Source organism: Enoplosus armatus, chromosome 14 (genome assembly GCF_043641665.1).
Source record: "Enoplosus armatus isolate fEnoArm2 chromosome 14, fEnoArm2.hap1, whole genome shotgun sequence".
NCBI classification, from domain to species: Eukaryota; Metazoa; Chordata; class Actinopteri; order Centrarchiformes; family Enoplosidae; genus Enoplosus; species Enoplosus armatus.
Window position 1 is genome coordinate 11,180,143 of NC_092193.1, and position 21,562 is coordinate 11,201,704.

Consider the following 21,562-nt stretch of genomic DNA (forward strand, 5'->3'; position numbering starts at 1 on the left):
ACCATCTGAACTAGACGTCGTGTGAGCTTCTCTTCATGTGGCGCTCCAACGAATGCTAAACAATTTTTCTTAGATATACGTTGCAGATCAAATACAGCGGGGACATGAAGCTTTCTTCGGTAGCTGGTCTCTCCGAACAACACAATTCAACCTGTGGATAGTGTGGAGCGCGTCCGTGGCCACCGGCCAGTCTAGGCTATCTGGGACGCTCTGCCTCCAGCCTGCTGTGCGCGCCTTTTCACCGTTGGCTCCGGTCCGTGTCGGCGTGGGATCCGGTGCTCCGTTTGACCTCAGCCGTGAGCAGGTATTCAGTTTATGAATGGCACTGACATGGAGGAAATACCGTTTCAGAAAGTCAAAACCAGGCGGAAGAGAAGTCACTGTCCACCGGGCGTCCCCTTGACCACCATCGCGTGCGAGGACGAGTTCGACTGCAAGGAGCTCGAGTCCCTCTTCCAGAACTACAACCTGAAGCTGGAGCAGACGTCCACCCTCAAAGCCCTGGCCGTGCTCATCTTCATGTCCTCGACGCTGGCCGTGGTGGAGTTGCTGTCCGGCCCCAGCCTCACCATCTCCAAGGGGTCCCATCCGGTCCACTGTGTCATCTTCGTCTCCCTGTTCATCGTAACTAACGTCAAGTACCTGCAAGTGACTCAGCTCCAACAGATTGTGAACCTGACGCTGCTCTTCGGCTTCACTTTCTCTTTCCTCTGCTGCCCCTTCTCGCTGGGCGCGATGGGGATGGAGCCCCCGACGTCCCCGGAGCAGGGCATGTGGCAGGTCATCCTGGTCACGTTCGTCGCATACGCGCTCCTACCTGTGCGGACACTCTTGGCTGTTGTGCTGGGAATAATGGTCTCCATCTCGCATTTGATTGTGACTGCCACTTCTGTCACAGTGAAAACACAGAGACTGTGGAGAACGGTATGTATATGCCTCACGTTCATTATGGTGCTTTTAGTGGTTTGTATGTTTGTTTGTTTTAATTTTATTATTTTTTTTTTTTTACCATTAATAGGCCTTTACTCATCATCATTTTAGTTTCATCTACATACACATACAGTATAATAAGATATAATATAGTCCCATGCAGTGAAACACACTATTTCAGAGTTCAGTTCAGCACCAAGGACAGCTCCCTGGGGTTAGACTTGATGGGATTTGCTCAGGCTTTGATCAAATTTGACAAAAGTGTATAATTCTGCCACGACCTGTTTTGGTTACAAAAAAAAAAAACTAGCTAGCTCATGTCAACCATAAAGAAGAACTGTAGGTGAGGAGCTTGATCTTAACTTCTGGTGGCATGTGGTGGACACACACTCAAAGTGAGACAGAGCGAAATTCAGCTTGAGCACTTTTTCTCGCCCTCTCTAAATGCAGAAATATCACACCTGTAAGTAACTCTACACATTCGCTGAGGTTAAGTTATAGGGGACTGTGATGCATACCTGTAGGCCCCTAAAAAAGAAAACAAACAAAGAGGGGAAAAAATACATGAGCAAAGCAGTCTGTAGGCCAATGGCTGTTTCCCTGGGGATGTGATTCAGCCCCAGAGGAGCTGGCTGGGAATGAAGAACCAGAGTGACATCCTGCTAGCACCAGAAGTAGGGCAAACAGAGGGGCACACACACACACACACACACACACACATACATATACACCACACTTTCACCACACTATATGCTTCAGTTATGAAAAAGAGGGCAAAGTCATTTCCGAGCTGAAATAGAAATTGCTGCACCAATCTCTGTGCATTTATATCTTTGCACCTTTTTTTCCCCCTGTCACAATGAAACATACACACTCACATTTCTGACTGTCATCAGGTGTGAGGAAAGAAGATATGGCACATCAGTCAAACCCTCCAGGGGTAATGGAACATGTCTGCCTCCGTGCAGCGTGTGACATGAAGATTGTGCATTTCTTCCAAGCGAAATTGAGACGTGATCAGTTCATCACGTCCTCGGATGATGACAGCGCGTTCGCAGAGGAGATTGTTTTCCTGTATGTAGGCTATGAGATACCTGCATAGCCATGTGAAGGACAGTGTTAGCTGTACTACCAGAGATAGCTAATCCATTAAGCTTAGAGATGAGCTGTGTGGCATGACCCCGCACAGCCCAGGCTTGCACCAACCTCCCACCTAGGTCCCAGGCACTCAGCCTACAGTACCGTCTGCTTTCACGGCACAGTCTACCTGGAATATTTTATTACTGAAGCAACTGTTGTGCTGAATATAACCTGAGAAATAGGTTATTTCTAGTTTGGAGTTATATGGCATTCGTTTACAACCTCACATGTCTACATAAAGCTTGCATTGGACAAACAGCAACTATTATATTGAATCCATATCCATATTTAACATGAAGTACAACAGTGATAACATGCATATTAAATGAAAGCCCTGTATTTTCAAATGCTATTGAAAAATATAATGCTACAGGTATACATTCACCACTTTACATAGAAAATAATTATTTTACAAAATAAAAGTTAATTTCCTCACTACATAAAACTATATGGAGCTATCTTGCTGACTGGGTAAGAGTGAGTACGGCGCAATAAAGTCAGTTATAGCCATCTGAAGGCAAATTGGGGTTATCACCACAGATAAGCAGAGGATTGAGTGTTTTACACCACTCAACTCCGATGTCCACATTTACTCACTCCAGGCTGTAAATTAACTTGAGCAGCGTTTGAACATGTTGACGCTTGCCAGCACTGCTGCCAAGCACAAAGACAGACTGCTGCTGCCAAAAACAGTCTTTTCAAGGCAATCCATTATTCATTGGACTGGGAAACATGCCTGTCTGTGGCGATAGAAGTTTGTTAAATTCGAGAAGTTGTGTGTGTATATCATATGAAGCTTTAACAGTGTATTTATGATGCTCACTGAGACATAAATGCCCTGAAATTACACTATATTTGTTATAAGTGAAGCGCAATGTTATTTGACTCCATTGACTCCAGCTGTAGAAAAGACTCATGATGAATGACCTAAGATATGAAGCGAATGAATTCCTTTATTCTTATGAATATACAAGTACTGCCCAGGGTGACAGCTTGCTAGCGTACACTCTGGTTTGTGTACAAAGTCCTAGCCAGCCGACCTCAGTCAAGTAGAAAAAACTCTCCTTTCTTTGTGTCCTACACAAGGTTGAAGCAGTCATGCTGCTGCGCATCCGCTGTGATGGATGAACCACAGCATGGACTTCAAACGTTTTAATGTCACAGACCCCAAAATAGAGAAATATTAGGCCCCATCTCTGATATAGGTGGACGTTTGTTGTTCTTGATCTAGTTTTGAATCATTGTACACCATACATGGGGGAATCAAAGTGGTAAAAGTAAAATCTGTCAGAATAGTTATACATAGCTCTATACTGTGTATACTCTAAATGTAATAGATAATAATGGGATAGTTTATGGTGAATTTCTTCAATTCAGTTTAATTCAATTCAATAAAACTTTACTTATCCCTGTAAAGACAATTGTATACAGCAGCTTGCCACCCAGATCAAGATACACACACACAATAGATAGGAAAAGAAAGAAAAACACAGTTAATCACAAAACAAAAACAAGCAAAGTTTAGTTTCTATACGTAGAATTGGTAATAAATACATGAATAATAATAACTTCAGATCTGAAAAGATACACAAGGTAATGAGTCCATACAAAAGCCTCAGTATAAATAGTATAAAGTATAAATAATGCCTACGAGAAATTTTGAAGACTGATTTAATTCTCCTTAAAACACTCAAACAGTTGGTGCCAGTTTCAGGACCTCAAAATAACAGGCACACTTTCACATATGCAAATGTACAAATGTATAAGAATGTACTGTGCAACAATACACACACACAAACAAACATACAAAAGAGTATCATAATATCAAATGACATATTTAAGATTTGATTATTTACTGTACATATATGAAAACACAAATTCACTTTTCATTCATCATTCTTAAGCACACGGCTGACACACATGAAGAATGAATGAAACACGTGTAGCAGTCGGTACATTCACAGCATTTTCTAATGATTTCCTAATACTGTATGTGTCCTTAACAACTGTACGAAAGAATTAAAACTGTGTGTTTGATGTTGTTGTTTTTCTCTGTTTGCAGTTGGTTGCCAACACAGTGCTGTTCACCAGTGTCAACCTGTCAGGGCTGTTTGTGCGCATCCTGACAGAACGAGCCCAGAGGAAGGCCTTCCTGCAGGCTCGCAACTGCATAGAAGAGAGACTCCGCATGGAGGATGAGAACGAGAAACAGGTACAGGCACCTGTACACTGCTGAAACTATTGGTAAAATTAGATGTGTGTCTATGTTTTTTTCTTCTTTCCCCCCCCCCCCCCCCCCCCCTCTCTCTCTCTCTCTCTCTCTCTCTCTCTCTCTCTCTCTCTCTCTCTTGTGCCATGAGTCATTTCGACACATTATTCATTTCTGTTAGATTTCATGCCTTTTTGTCTAGCACATTTCTTATCTCTTCTAACACTTTGTCCTATGATAACTTTGCTGTGTTTGACTGTATAAATGTATATTTAAACTTACTGTATCTTTTCTCTCTCTCTTTCACACACACACACACACACACACACACACACACACACACACACACACACACACACACGCACACACACACACACACACACACACATACTCAGGAGCGCCTGCTAATGAGTCTGTTGCCCAGAAACGTAGCTATGGAGATGAAAGAGGATTTCCTGAAGCCCCCAGAAAGGATCTTTCACAAAATCTACATCCAGCGCCATGACAATGTCAGGTAGGATCCTCTCATCAACACAACGCAACTGCAGACCAGTCCCAGTCATATTTAAACCCTTCTTAGCCGTGAATTGACTTAACTAATATCGCTTTTAACAGTGGTATTTGGAGTTACTATATTGTCCTCATGGGAGAATTTCCAGCAGAGATAGTGGCATAAACGCTGTCTCAATGCATTACAGCACATGCTAAAAAAGGAACTGAATAACTTAACCAAACATGTCCTTTGGAAAGAACACTGAGGGCGGCGCAATGTAGTATGATCTGACCCAACAGTGTCCTAAAACATTAACAGCGCCGCAGGCTGCAGAAACTGAAATATTTAATTCTTCACATTGAATATCAAGGGTTGGCCCCTGACTCGCTTGTTTATTATCAGACATCACTTTACATTTGTTTAATATGGGTGGCAAATTTTGGAGCAATGATGGAGAAATGCTGCGCTAAGGCCAATATTTCAATGGTGCATATATCAGCTTGCGGGCCATCATATCTCAGCTGCCCCCAGGGGAAACGAGGCTTTAGGAGTTAGGGCTCCTACTGAGGAAAGACAACAGCAGATTAAGTGATGCTTAGTCCTGCACAGTTGTCAAGCTCCCAACAGTTTGGGAGTGATGTGTTCTGCTGAAGCTCATTACCTTTTGATACAGGTTGATGGCTCTGGAATCTCAAGTGCTAACTGTGGCCTATGATAAATAGGTCTTCAGAAAGTGGCATACAACTGATCGACGCATTGGGTACTGCATCGTGTCTCTCTTTGAGAAGTTACGGTAACTGCTTTTTCAGAAGACATACTGTATCAAAACAATGCTGACACAATTTTGGGCTTGTAGAAGAAGTTTTTGGGAAACCCAGATGGCTTAGTAAATCACCTTCTTGCCTTCCTTTCATCATCTTTCCTCCCTCCCAGCCGTTTTTACCTCACCCTTCCTCCTTCCTCCAAACAAACCAGCTATTCATCACGCCTGAGCACATTTAATGTCATTTATTTACTTTGGTCTTCACTGGACTACTGTTACAAACTCAGCAGAGTGATGGAAGAAGTATTCAGATCCTTCACATAAGAAAAGTAGCAACACCACAATGTAAAAATACCCCATTACAACTTCAAGTCCAGCATTCAAAATGTTATAAAGGATAGTATCATCATAGTATGAAAGGTAAAAATAATCATTAGGCAGTAGAATCACACCTGTAAGTGTTGTATTATTATTTTCTATATTACTGTATTGTTGTTATTATTATTATTATTAACATGTAAGGAGCATTTTAATGTCGAATCCAGTCGAGAGGGGCCTCATTCTACTATTTTACTGATCACATGTTTTGTATGTAAAATCCTAATCCGCAAAGTAACTACAGATGTGAGATAAATGTAGAGGAGTAAAAAGTACAATATTTGCCTCTGTAATGTAGACGTGTGACATCGCATAAAATAGAAATACTCGGTATCTGAATTGAACTTAAGGGGAGCCACTGAGTAAATGCACTTATTTACAATCCACTCATGCAAATCTGCATATCTTGCACTTTAAGCCCTGACTCCCGCAGCTGTAGTCGGCTGTGATTGACCCTTCAACCTTTTGTGGGTAACGCGTAAACAGTGTGTTTGAAAACATGATGCTCACTTCTCCATTCTTGGAAATGTATAAGTCAGATTTTCTCAGTTCTCCTTTTCATCCCCTACTTTTTTCTGCGTTTCTTGCTGTATTGCTACATCTCCTTTATCGTCTCTTCTTCCTCCTTTCCTCTGTGTTTTCAGAGCAGCAGGGAGGCTTGAGGAGGAGAGTTTGCTTAGCCCCAGGATTAAGTTGCTACAGGGAATTAAATGCAATGGAGACTAAATTCTTGTTGCGTAATGCTGTGTGTGTGTATGTGTGTGTGCGCGCACGGTGGTTAAATATGGACACATCTCAGTGGAGCTCGGCTGATTGCTTTTGTGCCTTGAACTCCTTCAGATAGCACCACCCTTTGAGAGTGATCTAGACTGGATGCAGACATGATTTATGTGATTTGGGTGGACTGTAATTAGAAAGTAAACAGTGTGCAGCACAATGCACTCTGAGTTTTCTTCATTATGTTCTGAGACTGTGGGCAGGGTTTGATCTGATTAAAATCCAGCCAGGGGGATATTATAGTAATCACTCACTAAAAGAAAGAGAACATAACTCCAAAGAAACAAACCTGAAGTTTATTTAACAAGATATGTGAGATATTATAGCCACATATTGACATAAACTTTCATTATTTTTAGGGGTTGTAGTAAAGTATCTGATAAAAGGCATTCTAAAAATGCTCTTGAGCATGAAAACAATATCTAAATTGCAGCTAATAAATCATAATTGTATTATTTACATGATTAATAATGTGAAAACAGTGATAGATTATGAGCATGCATCGCTCTTTTAATTAAAGAGCTTTCCAATTTATCATCACTTTATAATTAAGCACCCCCCTTTAATACAACATGCATCTCCACCATTCTGTGTTTTCTTTTATTTACAAGCATTTCCAACATGTCTATTTATAACATTTAATTTCCCCCTTCACGCGTACAGTAAATACGCACAAAATGCTAGTTAAAGACAAATTCCCGCCAATGAAGGCATGAATGAGTTCACTGAGAGAAACGTCAGAAAAATCTAGTCATTCTATCGCAAAGTTTTTCCTTCTAAAATTCGTTATAAGCACCTTGCACACTCTTCTGTGTTACCACCCCGTCATTGGCCCGATGTCAGCACATACACTGCCCACATACTGTAGCTCCAGAGGGGCCTATCCAGAGTTAACCCTTGAGTTGGCACGTGGCTTGTGTTTTCCGCTATGTGATTAAATTGAAATCGCATCTGCCAAAAGAACTACAGTAATGCCTCCCACAGAGGGAAATAGATGATCAGCATAATTGGAGGAATAACTTTCCTGGAATATGTGCCATCGGAGAGGGAATAATGGATGAGGGTGTGAGGGAGGTCGAATTAGACAATATTAGATATTAGACAAGTTCTAGTTACCACGGGAAAAATCATGTTTGTATTACACTGCTTAATCATCTGAATTGTAGTGCTTCGCCTGCTGTAGATGATAGTCTACTGAGTCAGGAACTTGAGTTGGGGAGGAGGTTTCGACCTTGAGCAGTAAATACGCTAGAGTACAGTACAGTGGGTTTGGTGTAGGCAATAGCTGGGGTTAGAGTAACTTAGATGCTGTTGCCAAGAGCGCTGCAGTGCTTGTTTTGAAGGTTTTTTTTGCCAGAGGACATTCAAAATCAGTTCCCAGTCTGTGATCTCTGTGTTTTTCAGTCATAAAAACACGAGTGCCTTTGAGGTGTGAGATATTACTCAATGAAACTTATTCTCAACGCAACTGCAAATTCTATGTCAAATATCTCTGACAACCTACAGTAAGTCCACTAGTTTACATAAAGTGTTGGTGACTGTAAATAAACCTAAACACTTTTTGCACAAACATTTTGCACACGTGTGTTTAAATAGAATGAATATCATGTTATGCAGACATATATTAAAAGTAATGCTGAGTAGTTCAAAATAAGCCCCAGATCTTTGTGGTACAACTGCATGCTCAGCACACACCCCACACTTATATTTGTCTTTATGATTTAGTGTGCCTGCCCTAGAACACGTGGACGCGGTTACTAATAACCAAGTGAGATTATGTGTTTAATGTACATCCCTGGATCTATGTACTTTTATGACAAGTTGCTGGTGTTGGTAATTAATCATAAACATTTTTATGAGCTGAATGTGCAGTTACGAACACAAATATTTGTGGCTTATTTGAATTTACCAGCATCTTTTGCCCCATATTACATGCTGATCATAAAGCTTTTGACTAGTGCTGCACAAAGTTTACGGATTATGCCACCATAATGACACGACAGTAGATTTATGTATGTTTGTAAAGCAGGGACTGAGAAATCTTCTGCCAAACACTCAGATTTAAAGGGCTCTTCCGCTGTATTTCTCCAACAAAGCATTCATCTTAAATGGTATAGTGGTTGTGATTCCCGACCTGAACTTGAACCTGAACGGAACGCAGGCCTCGTGCCCCGTGCATGCTTTAACGTGAAAGTGGAGACAACAGTGTGCATGTGGTTTAAATGAGGTGAACCCAGCCAAAAATAATCGAGTGTTTTGAAGTTCATTGGGACCGTGCACTTAATGGGATGCTTGCTGCAGCAAGTCATGGCTGGTTTATGCTTCATGCGCAGCTACATGTAGGTTTCTTTCCAGAAAAATCCCAAAGCTTTTGTTGGCCCATTTGAACATTTCTGCCCTCAAAAACATAATCAAACTATTTACTGAAGGAAAGCAGTTGCCGCCTGTAGTTGGGCCGCCATTATGTACGTTTCACTTGTAACACATTTATCAGCTTTCAGTCAAATATTGAGTGTTTTTTGCCCTTTTAAGGGATGTGAACATGAAACTATTGCAGAATGTGGAAAGCCAATTTATACAATACTGTCTTACAAAAGAGCACTTGAATTTAAAGCATGCTGTCATCATGAGTAATGCAGCTTCCACATGTCAAGTGGCCTCACAGATATCATGAACCAAACACGAACTGAGACGTGTCACTTTGCAGGACCAAGCATGCTAGGGATCATCCTAAATTCTGTGGGTGGGAGGCAACTATCTTGCCTGTTTAATGTCACTACATCAGAGTGAGATGCAATATAAGCAGACGTTGTAGTGCTGCTGTGCTATTTTCAAAAACAGAGCTCTGAAATAATTTGCATTGCTTTTATTGCTCTACTCTTAATACGTTTGTATGAAGATACACGTGAATGAGTGGTGATCGTCTCCAAATATAACAACATGATTTCATTGTGTTCTCACAAGAAAATAGTTTTCTTGTGAGAAGATGGTTGGATTACACAAAAGTTAAAGTAGTAAATCAAATCACACATTAAACAAGTGATTGACTGTCCTCACACCTATTACAGTAATCTCCCTATTTAAACCACATTCACATTTCCAGCTGTGAATTGGCTTGTCTGAGTTTACATTTTCGTTCCTTTGGGGTGAATGACAGAAGGCTGGAGACATTTGGGTGAAAAAACAGTTTAACTCTTAAGATGGCTTATTCAAGACAAGAAATAGTTTTGGCTCAGAGTCCGGAGCAGGCATGAGACAGAATTTGCTGTGTTAGTTTGAGGGATTAGATAACTGGGCATGTGTTGTGTTAGCTGATCACTCAAAATCAATTTGGTTTTTATCCAGCTCTTTGCTCTATTGTCGGGTAATTCACTGCACACAATAAAGATGCTTCCACTGCATCCGTACACTATTAAGTGTTTTATTAGCTTTATATAGGATCAGCTCAGTTCTTTTCAGAGTTTTAGTGAATTAAACTTGTGTGTTTACACTGGCACTTTATTTAATGTTTCAAATATTTGTCAGCCACAGATGGTTGCCAATTAAAACATTCACACAAATTTAATTCATTGCCCCTCATTACGGTGACATCTGTGAGACGACAAAATGACATTTAGCAGCTCTCCGTTAGAGATCCAGCACTCTGTCACATTGTGAAAACTCCAGCCCACATGCAGACAGCAGTCTGCCGTCAGTACGGGAGCCGCAGACATGCAAGTTGTTCAGGACAGTCAGAGTTTGATGACTAATCTCCCTTCACACCCTCCATCGCCACCATCAGCACTCAGGGCAAATCCTTCACAGGAAAAGTTCCTGCTCTGCTCTGATGCAGATTGATAATGAGTCGCCTCTCCGGGGCAGGAGGACAAGAGTTTTCAACACAAGTAACCTTTCCTTCAGGGTGCGTTGTCAAGTTATAATGAAACATGACAAATAAGATAATCAGAAAAAACAACACAGAAAAAAGCTGAGGGTATATACAGTGAAAATAACATCTATCAGCTCTTAGAATACAACATTTAAAGACAACCTGAAATTCAAATTCTCCACACTTTTTGTGTAAGGAAGCATAATCTAAAATGATACTGCCGTCATTGTGCATTATTTTCTATTTTTCCAAAAGAGGATTTGTGGAAACAGTGTCCAAGCTTCAGGCCTCTGGGTGGGGGTCTTTCTTATGGCAGCGCTGAACTGACACTTGAGGGCTGGCCCTGTAGTCTATGATTGTTGATACAAGGCCACTTAGCGCTGGCCGTGTCGTAGTGATTTCAGACATCGGACCCATCATTAAGTTTGAATTTCACTCGCAAAGTTAGTACTGATTCCCTCTAGACGTTACTTCTGGTTCATGTTATTTCAGCCTCTGCTTATTTCATCAGCAGCTCTCACACAGTCAGTGCATTATTATTATATAACGGAGGGGGTCTGGCTAGTGTTAGCTGTCTACTCTTTCATTGTTCATTTCATTATCCAGTTGTGGTGACAGCCAATAATCAGATTGTGAAAACTCACAGATATCGGGAAGTCCTGTAACCTCAGCACTCTGTGAGTCGAATGACGACAGTAACTAACATGCAGAGTCACTGACTAACATACAGAGTGCTCAAATCACAGACGGCTAACACCATCAGCCCCCCCAGCTGGTTAACTGCTTGTGTGGCTGTTGGAACTGTAGTGATATTAGGAACTATTTTTAGTGCCCACCTACACAGATATTGGACTAATTGCATTATTCAGTTGGAACCAAAAATTCATGCCCCCTGGAGGACCCTGCTGTAGGGGGTGCTATCACAGCAGAAAAGTAAATTACACTTCTTTCTTCTTTTTGGTAATCCCAATTCTGACTGCATCAGTGCACAAGTCAAAACAAACACCAAGTATATATATGCTAGAAAAAATTAATTTCAGTTCAACTTTATAACCTCAAGCACTTTCAGTCCTGCGTACTAACTCTCAAAAGGGAATACAAGTTCACCTGGAGACGGTGACAGCGCCTTGATGGTTGCATTATATCCTAGACCAGCTCCTCACCAGCTCCTAACAGGACATGTCTCCACCTTGATCCCCATGAGGATGCTCTCGCTTCTATTTTGAGTCGCTCTGCTTGACTGCGCTGCCAGTCAGTTAGAGAACGGAGCAGACTTTCTCTCTCTCTCTTTAATTCTTTTTTTTTTTGCTGCTGCAGGTCATTAATTTGAATGTTTGATTAGTTTCCTGTAAACACATTATCCAAAGAGAATGTTCAAATTGACTTTGGCTCAGGCTTCCTAAATGTCATTTTAAACAAATTCCTGGGAGCTAATCTGATCAGGCACCCAATAATCTTGTTTCCTTCATACAGTATAACATGCTGCTATAAATAACCTGCATTGACACAAACACGTCTTCTTTTTCTCTCTGTTGCAGCATCCTGTTTGCAGATATAGTCGGTTTCACCAGCCTGGCCTCCCAGTGCACAGCCCAGGAGCTGGTTAAACTGCTAAATGAGCTGTTTGGAAAGTTTGATGAGCTTGCCACGGTGAGTCTGTTTCCCTTCCTTCAACACAAATCCCTCACTTACAATCGCTGTTGGCATAAAAAGCTGCTCTTTTTCTCTGTGTGTACGCTTTGTCCAAACTTTGACATGGAAAGCATGTGTGTGTTTGCATATGTGTGTACTGCTTTGGCCACAGGCTGTTGGCACATGCCACTATTGTACCAGCTTAGCATGATGTCACAGTGAATACTGGAAGCCCATATGATGCTTAATATGATTATCCAGTGCTTCATTTGAGGAAGAGTTGACAGACCTTTTTAATCTAGGCCAGATTTACCCAGGGCTAAAGCTCGCCTCCACTCCGGTGGTGTGAATGAACTGAATGACGGGACCGCTGAGTTGTACTTGTCCCAATCTCTCTTGGTTCGCATGTGGAAAAGATTTCAGCTCTCCCATCTGTCAATATTTCACTCTTTGTGATTTCAGTGCTGAAAATCCGCTCAACTTTTGCTGTGAATTTGACCGCTGCCGTTAATCTGGTCGTTTTTCAAATGTGACGCTATCAGTGCTGGCGTTACAAAATCTTTTAATCAAAATACTACCTTAAATGTGACCATGGCGTGCTTTTACCTTAAATCGTGTTAATCACAATCAAAGCACATTTCCAGAAAAGGTATGACACCGCTCCTTCTCCAACACTGTGAGTTTGGCTGACACACACAGTATCTTTGTTTGGTGAGAAGGTTGAGCCCCTGAGCCCCTGCAGATCACCCTGCCACAGCCTTGTCTACATGTAATCTGGCCTCTATTACTTACACTAGGCACATGCCCTTGTCAAATCCATTAATCCACGGGATTACAACTAACCCTTTTTTTGCTTTCATAGAAGGTTTTACTTGGCCGTGTTGAGAGCTTCTATTTTTAACTTGTTTGTTTACACGCACAAAATTAGAACTGACTAAAAAGAGAGTGCCTGTCATTTGACTTATTAATGTCAAATAATTGTCATTGCCTTTCCAATTAATCTTGGATCAGTCGCTTTACCTGCCTCTCGCTGTTTTGTATGTCAGCCGCAGTCTGTCTTTATCCCACGGAAAGTTGCATTTTACCCTGAGATGCTATTAGCCAAAACAAGATGATTCCATCCATTACAACACACGTGCACACACACACACACACACACACACACACACACACACACACACACACACACACACACACACACACTCACACTCATTTATAAGTCATGTCAACAAGTCGATGCACTTTAATTCAAGCCTTAATTTAGCTTTAAATTATACATTTTCACTTTCATCTCCCAAAGTAGTTTGGCAAGGACAAATGCTATATTGAGCTTGAACGTCAATTTTCTTGCTGTTGTGATTAGAGCTGTCTCATTCTTTTGGTTACAACTGAATATTGGCCTGATCTCCGCTTGGCTGCTAGCTGGGAGCCTCGTATTACACCGAAATTCTGTCCCCAGCTATGAAACTTGTCATCAAATGTTCTGGCCTTGCCCTGACCCAAAGCCCCACTCATTCTGATCCACTTTGGCAGGAAGTGGCGGTGCAAGTGACTCACACTGTAACTGTGGTCACCGTGGGCACGCAGACTCTTCTCGTTCCATACGAAGAGCGGGCGATGCCACATGGCCACTGGGCATCATCTCGTAATACCATTCCAGCACCATCCCCACACCACCTGTCCACTCTTTGGACTTGTCAAGCTGCATGGGAAGTGGGCCAGGAACGCAGTGTTCTCCTAAAGTGCTGTTGATGTAGTGGACCAAGTCTCTTCCTCTCCTCTCCTCTCCTCTCCTCTAACCAACCAAACCAAGCTATATCAGAAAGCGTCCACTCACCCAGTCTGACTACCGTCTCATCTCCTTTTAACCTCAGCTAACAAACTCATTCCAGTTTCTGATTTTCACACATAATCTCTTACTGTAAGTAATCTTGGACAATTGGACATTTTTGTGTTGGAGCATTTAGGAACAGTTTGCTACTTTTCAACTTCTCCATATCAATCATCCCAAATGCACACAAAATGAATGTGCTATTTCTGTTTACCCATCCTGTGTCAAAGAGAGGCTTTGATTTACTCAAAAGTGTACTGGTGAGAATTTCAAACTAATGTAAACTACTACAATCCTTCTCCTCCTATATTCTCAGTTTTATGGCGCTGAGAATGTACAGCTGTAATCAAAATGGTGACATATTATCTCCTTATAAAGTTAATATGTGTTAGCTATTTACACATCCAGCAGACATGGAGCAAAATTAGCATTTATTCAATGTAAGTTATATATAAGTTCAATATTCACTCTACTTTTAGCTCTGTTCCACTATGTTTACCAGCCGGTTGCTAACTTTGCCGGGCTGCCGTTTGGTACAGTGGGTTTTATCAGAACTTCTTCTGCTGAAAACAGCTGCCCACTGCTGCTGGAAACAGGGTTGATAGGAATTTTGAAAGTGAACCAAATAATCGATACTCCTGGAGTATTGATCGATTGATTATTGAAGTGTGTGCCCTTATCAACCTTTGCCTCATCACCACCTGCTACAAGTACAAGAATGTTTCCAACCAACAAAAATGTGGCTAAGCCAAGAATTTACCGCTGTCTCCCATTGTTTCAAATATCGAAATGGAGAGCTTTGAACTGTTTCACTGTACCCAGCTATTGACATATGTTGATGACACCTGATAAGATTTTTTTGGAAGTGTGAGCGTCCCCGAGCTCAACTCAGTAGACGGCAGCATCTAATTTACAATAGAGATAAAAAAAACAATAATCTTTCCTTCTTGCACTGTGCCATATTAAGTAGGGGAGGTAGCTTGAAAATTGAAGTTTACAGGAAACCCACTCGCTCTGATCAGTATTTGCTGTTTGAGTCCCACCACCCACAAGAACACAAGCTGGGAGTAATTATAACTCTTCACCACCAGGCTGAGAATCTGCCGACTACCGCTGAGATCGAAGACAAGGGCCGCAAGCATCTCGGTGAAACCACATCACCACCCAAACTTGGTCTGTGTTGAAATAGCGAAAATATATAATTAATAATTCCATAATTATTCTATAACTGTAACACTGTACTGTAGAAATGGTAAGCAGAAACATGGCATTTTCCCTGTTGGTAGGAACAGGGAACATAAAAGAGTTACATAGCATTCAAAATAATAATAATAATAATAATAATAATAATATTGTTTGTTCTTTAAGGACAGTGATAGAAGAGGGAGATTTATTTCAAAGAGGGAGAACGAGAATGTAAATTAACACACCAACTGGTCGTCTTTAGGCCCCCTCACGCTATAAACACTTCCTCTCCCTAGCTGAGTTTCCAACAGTCTGTCCGGCACCCGAAACAACAGTTTCTGTTGTGATAGGGACTCTGTGATTAATTTATGGTTGTTGTGATGCTATATAACATTAATAGCTCTGGACTGGATGTGCTTTTGTGTCTGTGCGCATGTGTGTGTGTATGCGCGCGTGTGTGTCGTTGCTGTTTCCATGGCAGAGTTTCACAAAGCTTTTCATTCTTGTCTCTCTTTTCTCTCCTCTCGCAACACCTCCCTGCATCACAGCTTTAAGACTCCTCCGCTCCTTGTTTCTCAGCTTTTTGATTGACATGCAGCAGCCTACTTCCTTCAACTGTGTCTTTTATGCCCTGTGGTTCTCTGCACTCTCTTCCTCTCTCATGTTTCCATTTTTAGGATGGCTCAATGATGTATCTATCTACTGCCTCTTACTTCCTCGACAAGTCAGAGTTCCCTTTCCATTCACATATATATGACTGTGTAAGCCTGCATCGCATGTGCAGTGCATGAATGCATGCTGTTTGCATAATCCATTGTCATATTTTCATCCCTGAATCTTTTCACTTTTTCCCACTATTCTTAAGAGAATAACAAGTCACCCAACAAGCATATCTGACATTTAATTGTCAGAGCCATTATTCCCTGTTGAAGCATTATACTGTAAGTACTTCATTAACTGGAAGAACTGACAAAGCAAACACTCATCTAGTCATGAGTAACCTGAGATGTGTCATTTCAATTGTAATCTCTGTTTGTTAGGAAACTAGTTTTTGTAAAGATTCCCAAAATAGTGGAAGAACTTAAACTACAAACAACTATATTCCTAAAGAAAATGTAATTCTGCAAAAAGTTTTAAAAAACCTGTTCCAACTGCTTTGTAGATGCGATCATTTTTGTACATCTGCAGGTTTATATAATACAAGATCCTACGCCAAGAAAAATATAACAAATAAAACTGCTTAGGATGCTAATAAAATGTTGTATTATTTTTAAATTAAGCACAAGGACTGTTCACTGCCCACACTGTGACAGCTGCCTCCCGGAAACTAAAGTCTGGGTGTAAACACGACTCAAATAACCCTGTTTGGGTTCGTCTCATGAGCAGGTGCAAGGATCACTGTCACGTCCTGCCGTTTCCCTCAGACGTCTGTGAGCTAGAAGCTGTGGACTGAAGCAAAACCCAAACCAAACAAGCCAGCTTGAGCTCTTGACGGAGGAGTAAAACAGAAAAAATGCGTCTGTTTCAAGAAAAAAAAAAAATCATGATGATGATTGTCGTGAAGATACCATGAAACAACTTGCACTTCTCTAAGTTGTGGAACTCACATGAGGCATGAGGCATGAAGCTGCAGAGGCAGAGATATCTTGACTTTTAGTCACTAATATGGGTCAAGCTGCAAAAGCATTGGGGGCCTACACTTCCCATAATGCATCTCTAGCATTTTTTGTTTGACCCTCTCTGACTAATAAATGCCCATGTCTTTTAAAGTACACAACCCCAGTTTATATCGCTGGACAATGTTACTGAATCTTTTAATTATCAATAGCTTGTTAGTTTCATTACACTTCTTAAGAATTGCTCAGCTAAATGTTGATTTCACGGGAAGGCTGTCCCCAGCTACACTGTAATTACAATGCTCACAGGAAGCGGTCTTGAGGTGTTTTTTAATATTGTAACAGCGAAAAACTAACAAGCAATAAAATCACAGTTTATTCATCTCACTGTAATCTTGAAGCACAGATCAAGTTAAATAAACTGATAGAAATATTTAGTATTTCAACAGTAATGGAATGTAATAGTATACATTATTTGTTTATTTATACATTTCTCAGTGCACGCCATGCATCAGTTTAATCCCATAGACATTATTGACATCATTGGATTGAGCTTCACAACTTCTGTTTACCATTTACTTTAATAAATAATAAACTTTTACTTCATTATTGTTAATGTTAGATTGTCAAATCTGCTACATTACAATTATTCACTGCTGATGAAGATAGATAGAGTTCATCAGAGTGTGTGTTGCAGTATTTCTCACACTTAAACTATAGGCTACTTTGGTGTCCTAAAGTATGTTAACAGCAGCCCAAATATATTTTTACCCGTTTTTTTATATAATTCCAAGAAAACAATGCTCCTTGTTTCCAATGCCGATCAGATGGTCAGAGAAGCAGTGCCATCTTTGTAAATAAAACAGTCTTGGAACGCTGAGCATTTGTTATTTGTCATATCCGTCATATCTGTTAAATATATCTACATTAATAGGTTTACTTCACAGATCTCCAACACCCTCTCGCTCTAACCCACACAGGTTGTGGTGGGAGGAGGAAGTGTTGATACATTATTCATTCGTTTCTGCACATAAATTATTGTATATTAATTAAAATCAATAAGAGAGCTGGTGACAAAGAGGGGAAATATCCAGTCAGTGGAGTAGGGGAAAGAGAGAACTTCTCTAGCACTCTTAAAGATTTTACCCAACAGAGAGCCCTTGCAATGAATCATTGTCTGCCTATATTGTTGAAATGTTGACATGAAATAAATCTAATGTAATGGCCTGATATAAAATACATAAAATAGTGGGATTGCTTGTCTTTAAAATAAGAAAAGTGTTTGCTAATTGTTATAAATCTCAATGTTCAAACACATGGGGCAGATTCAGAGGCAGACAGCGACAAACACACCTTCTGTCTCGTGTCCTTTCAACCTCCCAAAGCTACAGGAGTGGAAACCCTAATCTTTAGCCTCATCAATAATATGTACACAGCACTGATCTTTGTCTTTGTATGAAAGACAAAGCACGGTGTGTACTGCTCTCTCCTTCGGGGACTTGTAGGAAATGAACTGCTGCTTCTCTCAGCTAGCTCATGTTTTCCTTCATAATCATTTGCTGAATGTTTCCCCTCCCTGTCTCTGTTTGCCTTTTTTTGTCTCCCTCTCTTTGTCTGTGCGCACTGAGGTGTTTGCTAATTTGCATCTCTGCAAGCATGTGGATATACTGTATGTAAGGTGCCTGGTAACACAGCTACATCACACTTTTGATGGTGCTGCTCTCAATATATTCTGACCTCACTGAAAACATTAAATGATCCAAAACAGTCATCTGCCATCTTAAAAATACTGTTGCTTCCGTTGTAATAGACGTTGTGAATAGGTGTCAAACTCTACCTGTCCCTAACACACTGTACCCATCTTTCTTCTGTGCTGATGACCACCCAGATTGCCCACAATGCTTCAGTCACATGACGGTGGTAATCCAGTTTGTGACCGAATCAACTCCTAAGCCCTCACAGTGCAGATTAGCATAGGAAAAGTACAGAGTAGGAGACTCTGTAAGTACCGGGGCTTTCCCTGCTCCCTGTAGCTTCAACCATGTCTCGCTATAGCGCCATCTGTTACTGCTCCTCTATGACCTGAGTTACCCCGAAGACACCTCATCCACTGACCATACGTTTTACATTTTGTTATCTAAGAAAAGATGCAATGAGATAACACTTTACTGATCCCCAGGAAGGAAATGAAGTATTACAACAGCACAGGGAGGTATAGGTAAGAATAAGACACAGATAGATGCAAAAAACATAAAATAGTGCAGCTAAGTAACCATAATATCAATATGTGTATAATTATATGTTTAGCCTATATTTAGCCAATGTAACTACCTAATTATTGTATCTCAAATCATTTTGAATCCTCATTTGAAATCAATAGTTATTATTTGAATTTTGAATTCAATATTCAGGACAGCTGCTCAACAGTCTACAACATACGTCCGTCTGTATCGCCTCATTTCACTGCTGCTGACTGCTCTTTCCTTTGTGTCTCAGAATATATTTTACATTAACAGCACGTGTGCCTCTATGCCACTGAGCACTCAGAAAGCACGACCACCGCATGTAAAACTACACGAGGCAAATAGTTGCCGCTAACAAGCCCTGGCTATCTCTCTGAAACTCACATGGTGTGCAATGTTAAAAATAGAGCATCCGTCTTGTCTTGTGCCCACCAATGTGCATAATTATGAGTCTTTGTGCTGTTCACATGCATGGCCAGCGATCCCATTACCTCCATGGAAACAATAAAGGGTTATGAGAAGGCGTCCACGGTAACCCGGTCTCCCTGGTAAAATGAATGTCTGTTGCTCATATCCTCTAATAACGGGTTATATTTGTAAGCCGCCTTTTCATGCCACTGCTTATTGTCCCTAAAGAGTGAGCGAGTGACTCACCTTATTCCCTAAAGTGAGGCTGATCCGTTGGTTTAGCGCTGCATTGTGGGAACCATTTTAGTGTTGGTTTAAGTTCAAGGTCTCAAGAGTTTGCATGGGGTAATGAATATGCAATATCAGTCCATGTAGAGATCCACAGCATCGTCATATATGTTGTATTCTAACTGTTTGACTTTTTTGTCTTTCTGATTTTATGCCTAAAGTGTTGAGGGATGACATATTTTGACATATTGTAAACATCACAGTGTTATGATGAGGATTTTACAATTTAAGGTAATTTTGTAATTTTTAAAGGCCATAACTCCTGCACCGTGAACTCAATCAACCTTGGAAGTTGCAGCAGTGGATAGCTTGAAGCGATACTTTCACATTACACTGATGGATATAGATCAGTGTAATGGATAAACCATAATTAAATGTCAGCATTTCTGGCTCAAACACCACTGGTGCAACTTTGATTAAAGTGAGAGAATGATGCCTTTTGGTCATAGTTTTTAACACTGACTGAGCTGACCATGGTGATTAAAGGTGCATTTTGGATCCCATGAAAAGCCATATGTGCTGTAGCACTACTTGTTTTGGATGACATTAAGAGGTAAAGCTGATTTTGTTACTGATTGGCTCGCATTGGCTCATCCTTCTTGGAAGAAGACGTGGATTCACTGTTTCGCTCTTTTTTTGGTTGGCAGGAGAACCACTGTCGCAGGATTAAGATCCTGGGTGATTGTTACTACTGCGTGTCTGGACTCACCCAACCCAAGACTGACCACGCCCACTGCTGTGTCGAGATGGGTCTCGACATGATTGACACCATAACGTGAGTGTTAATATTTGTTTGAGTCCTTTATTTAGTAGGGATGGGAATCATTAGAGGCCCCACGATACGATATTATCACAATACTTAAGTCACAATACGATGATATTGAGATTTTAAACATTTTGCGATAACATATTGCGATTTACTACCTTTTTTCAGCTGTTCTATTCTAAACACACTGTTGAACTGAGTCCACTTTGAGAGATTTCCTTCAAGTAGGGCAGCATGATCAACCATGTGTGCTGTGAGTGAATTCTAACACTGAACATTTGAGTGAGCAGAGCTACAGTTGGCTAAGAGAAAAGGCTTTAATGGAGAAAGAAAATAAGCTATTTTATTGAGCTTGAAAGGGCTTGTTTTCCCTGCATATCCGGCATAGTTTGGAAGTGGGGGGAAAGGACCAAAGGAAAGTTAGAGCTTGAGATGCAGGAGAAGATTAAATCAGATACTTTCGTGACTTGACTGGAAGCCTGTTAATTAACACTGATTAAATACAAATGCTCAACTTTGCAAGTCCTTTTTTTGCTCTTTAGTCTATTTTGGTATGTTAGAGAGCTTTTTTGAACAGTGTTTTTGTCCCCTGACCACTTCTTGGCAGTTATCTATTTACAAAGAATTCTTGTAGTTACAGATTTTAAGATTGCTTTTAATAGTAAATATTCTGATGTTAAAGCAACAATGTTGTTTGAGGTAACAATGAAGATTTGTGCATAAACATGATAAGAGTTGTGGTCTTACCTGTGATGGATCACCCGTAAATAATATACGTTTGGATCGCCGACTGCTCGAGAACCTTATGTATACATTTCAGTTTATGAAAGACAACATTCCCTAACACAGTTTTCTCATGTCTGTGAGTCTAGTTTAAAAGACATATTTATTATTAGTAAGTATGTGTAAGTCTTATTCAATAAGTGTACAGTGCTCGTGTACAGTAATGCACATTGTCATTGTAATGAATTGTTAATGTCACATTTTTGTGCATCCTCTGTGCTGCCTTTTTATGCTCTACCTAATTATATACAT

General features: G+C 40.7%; 1 protein-coding gene across 1 annotated transcript in view; it reads left to right on the forward strand.

Moving 5' to 3' along the window:
• The first annotated feature begins 315 nt into the window (after positions 1 to 315).
• LOC139296162 (adenylate cyclase type 1-like) overlaps positions 316 to 21,562 on the forward strand; it is a 32,213-nt gene continuing 10,966 nt past the window's right edge. The window contains exons 1-5 of the mRNA XM_070918490.1: positions 316 to 924; positions 4,133 to 4,282; positions 4,675 to 4,793; positions 12,097 to 12,208; positions 20,409 to 20,536. Coding sequence (XP_070774591.1) covers positions 316 to 924; positions 4,133 to 4,282; positions 4,675 to 4,793; positions 12,097 to 12,208; positions 20,409 to 20,536 — 1,118 coding nt within the window. The remainder of the gene's footprint in view (positions 925 to 4,132; positions 4,283 to 4,674; positions 4,794 to 12,096; positions 12,209 to 20,408; positions 20,537 to 21,562) is intronic.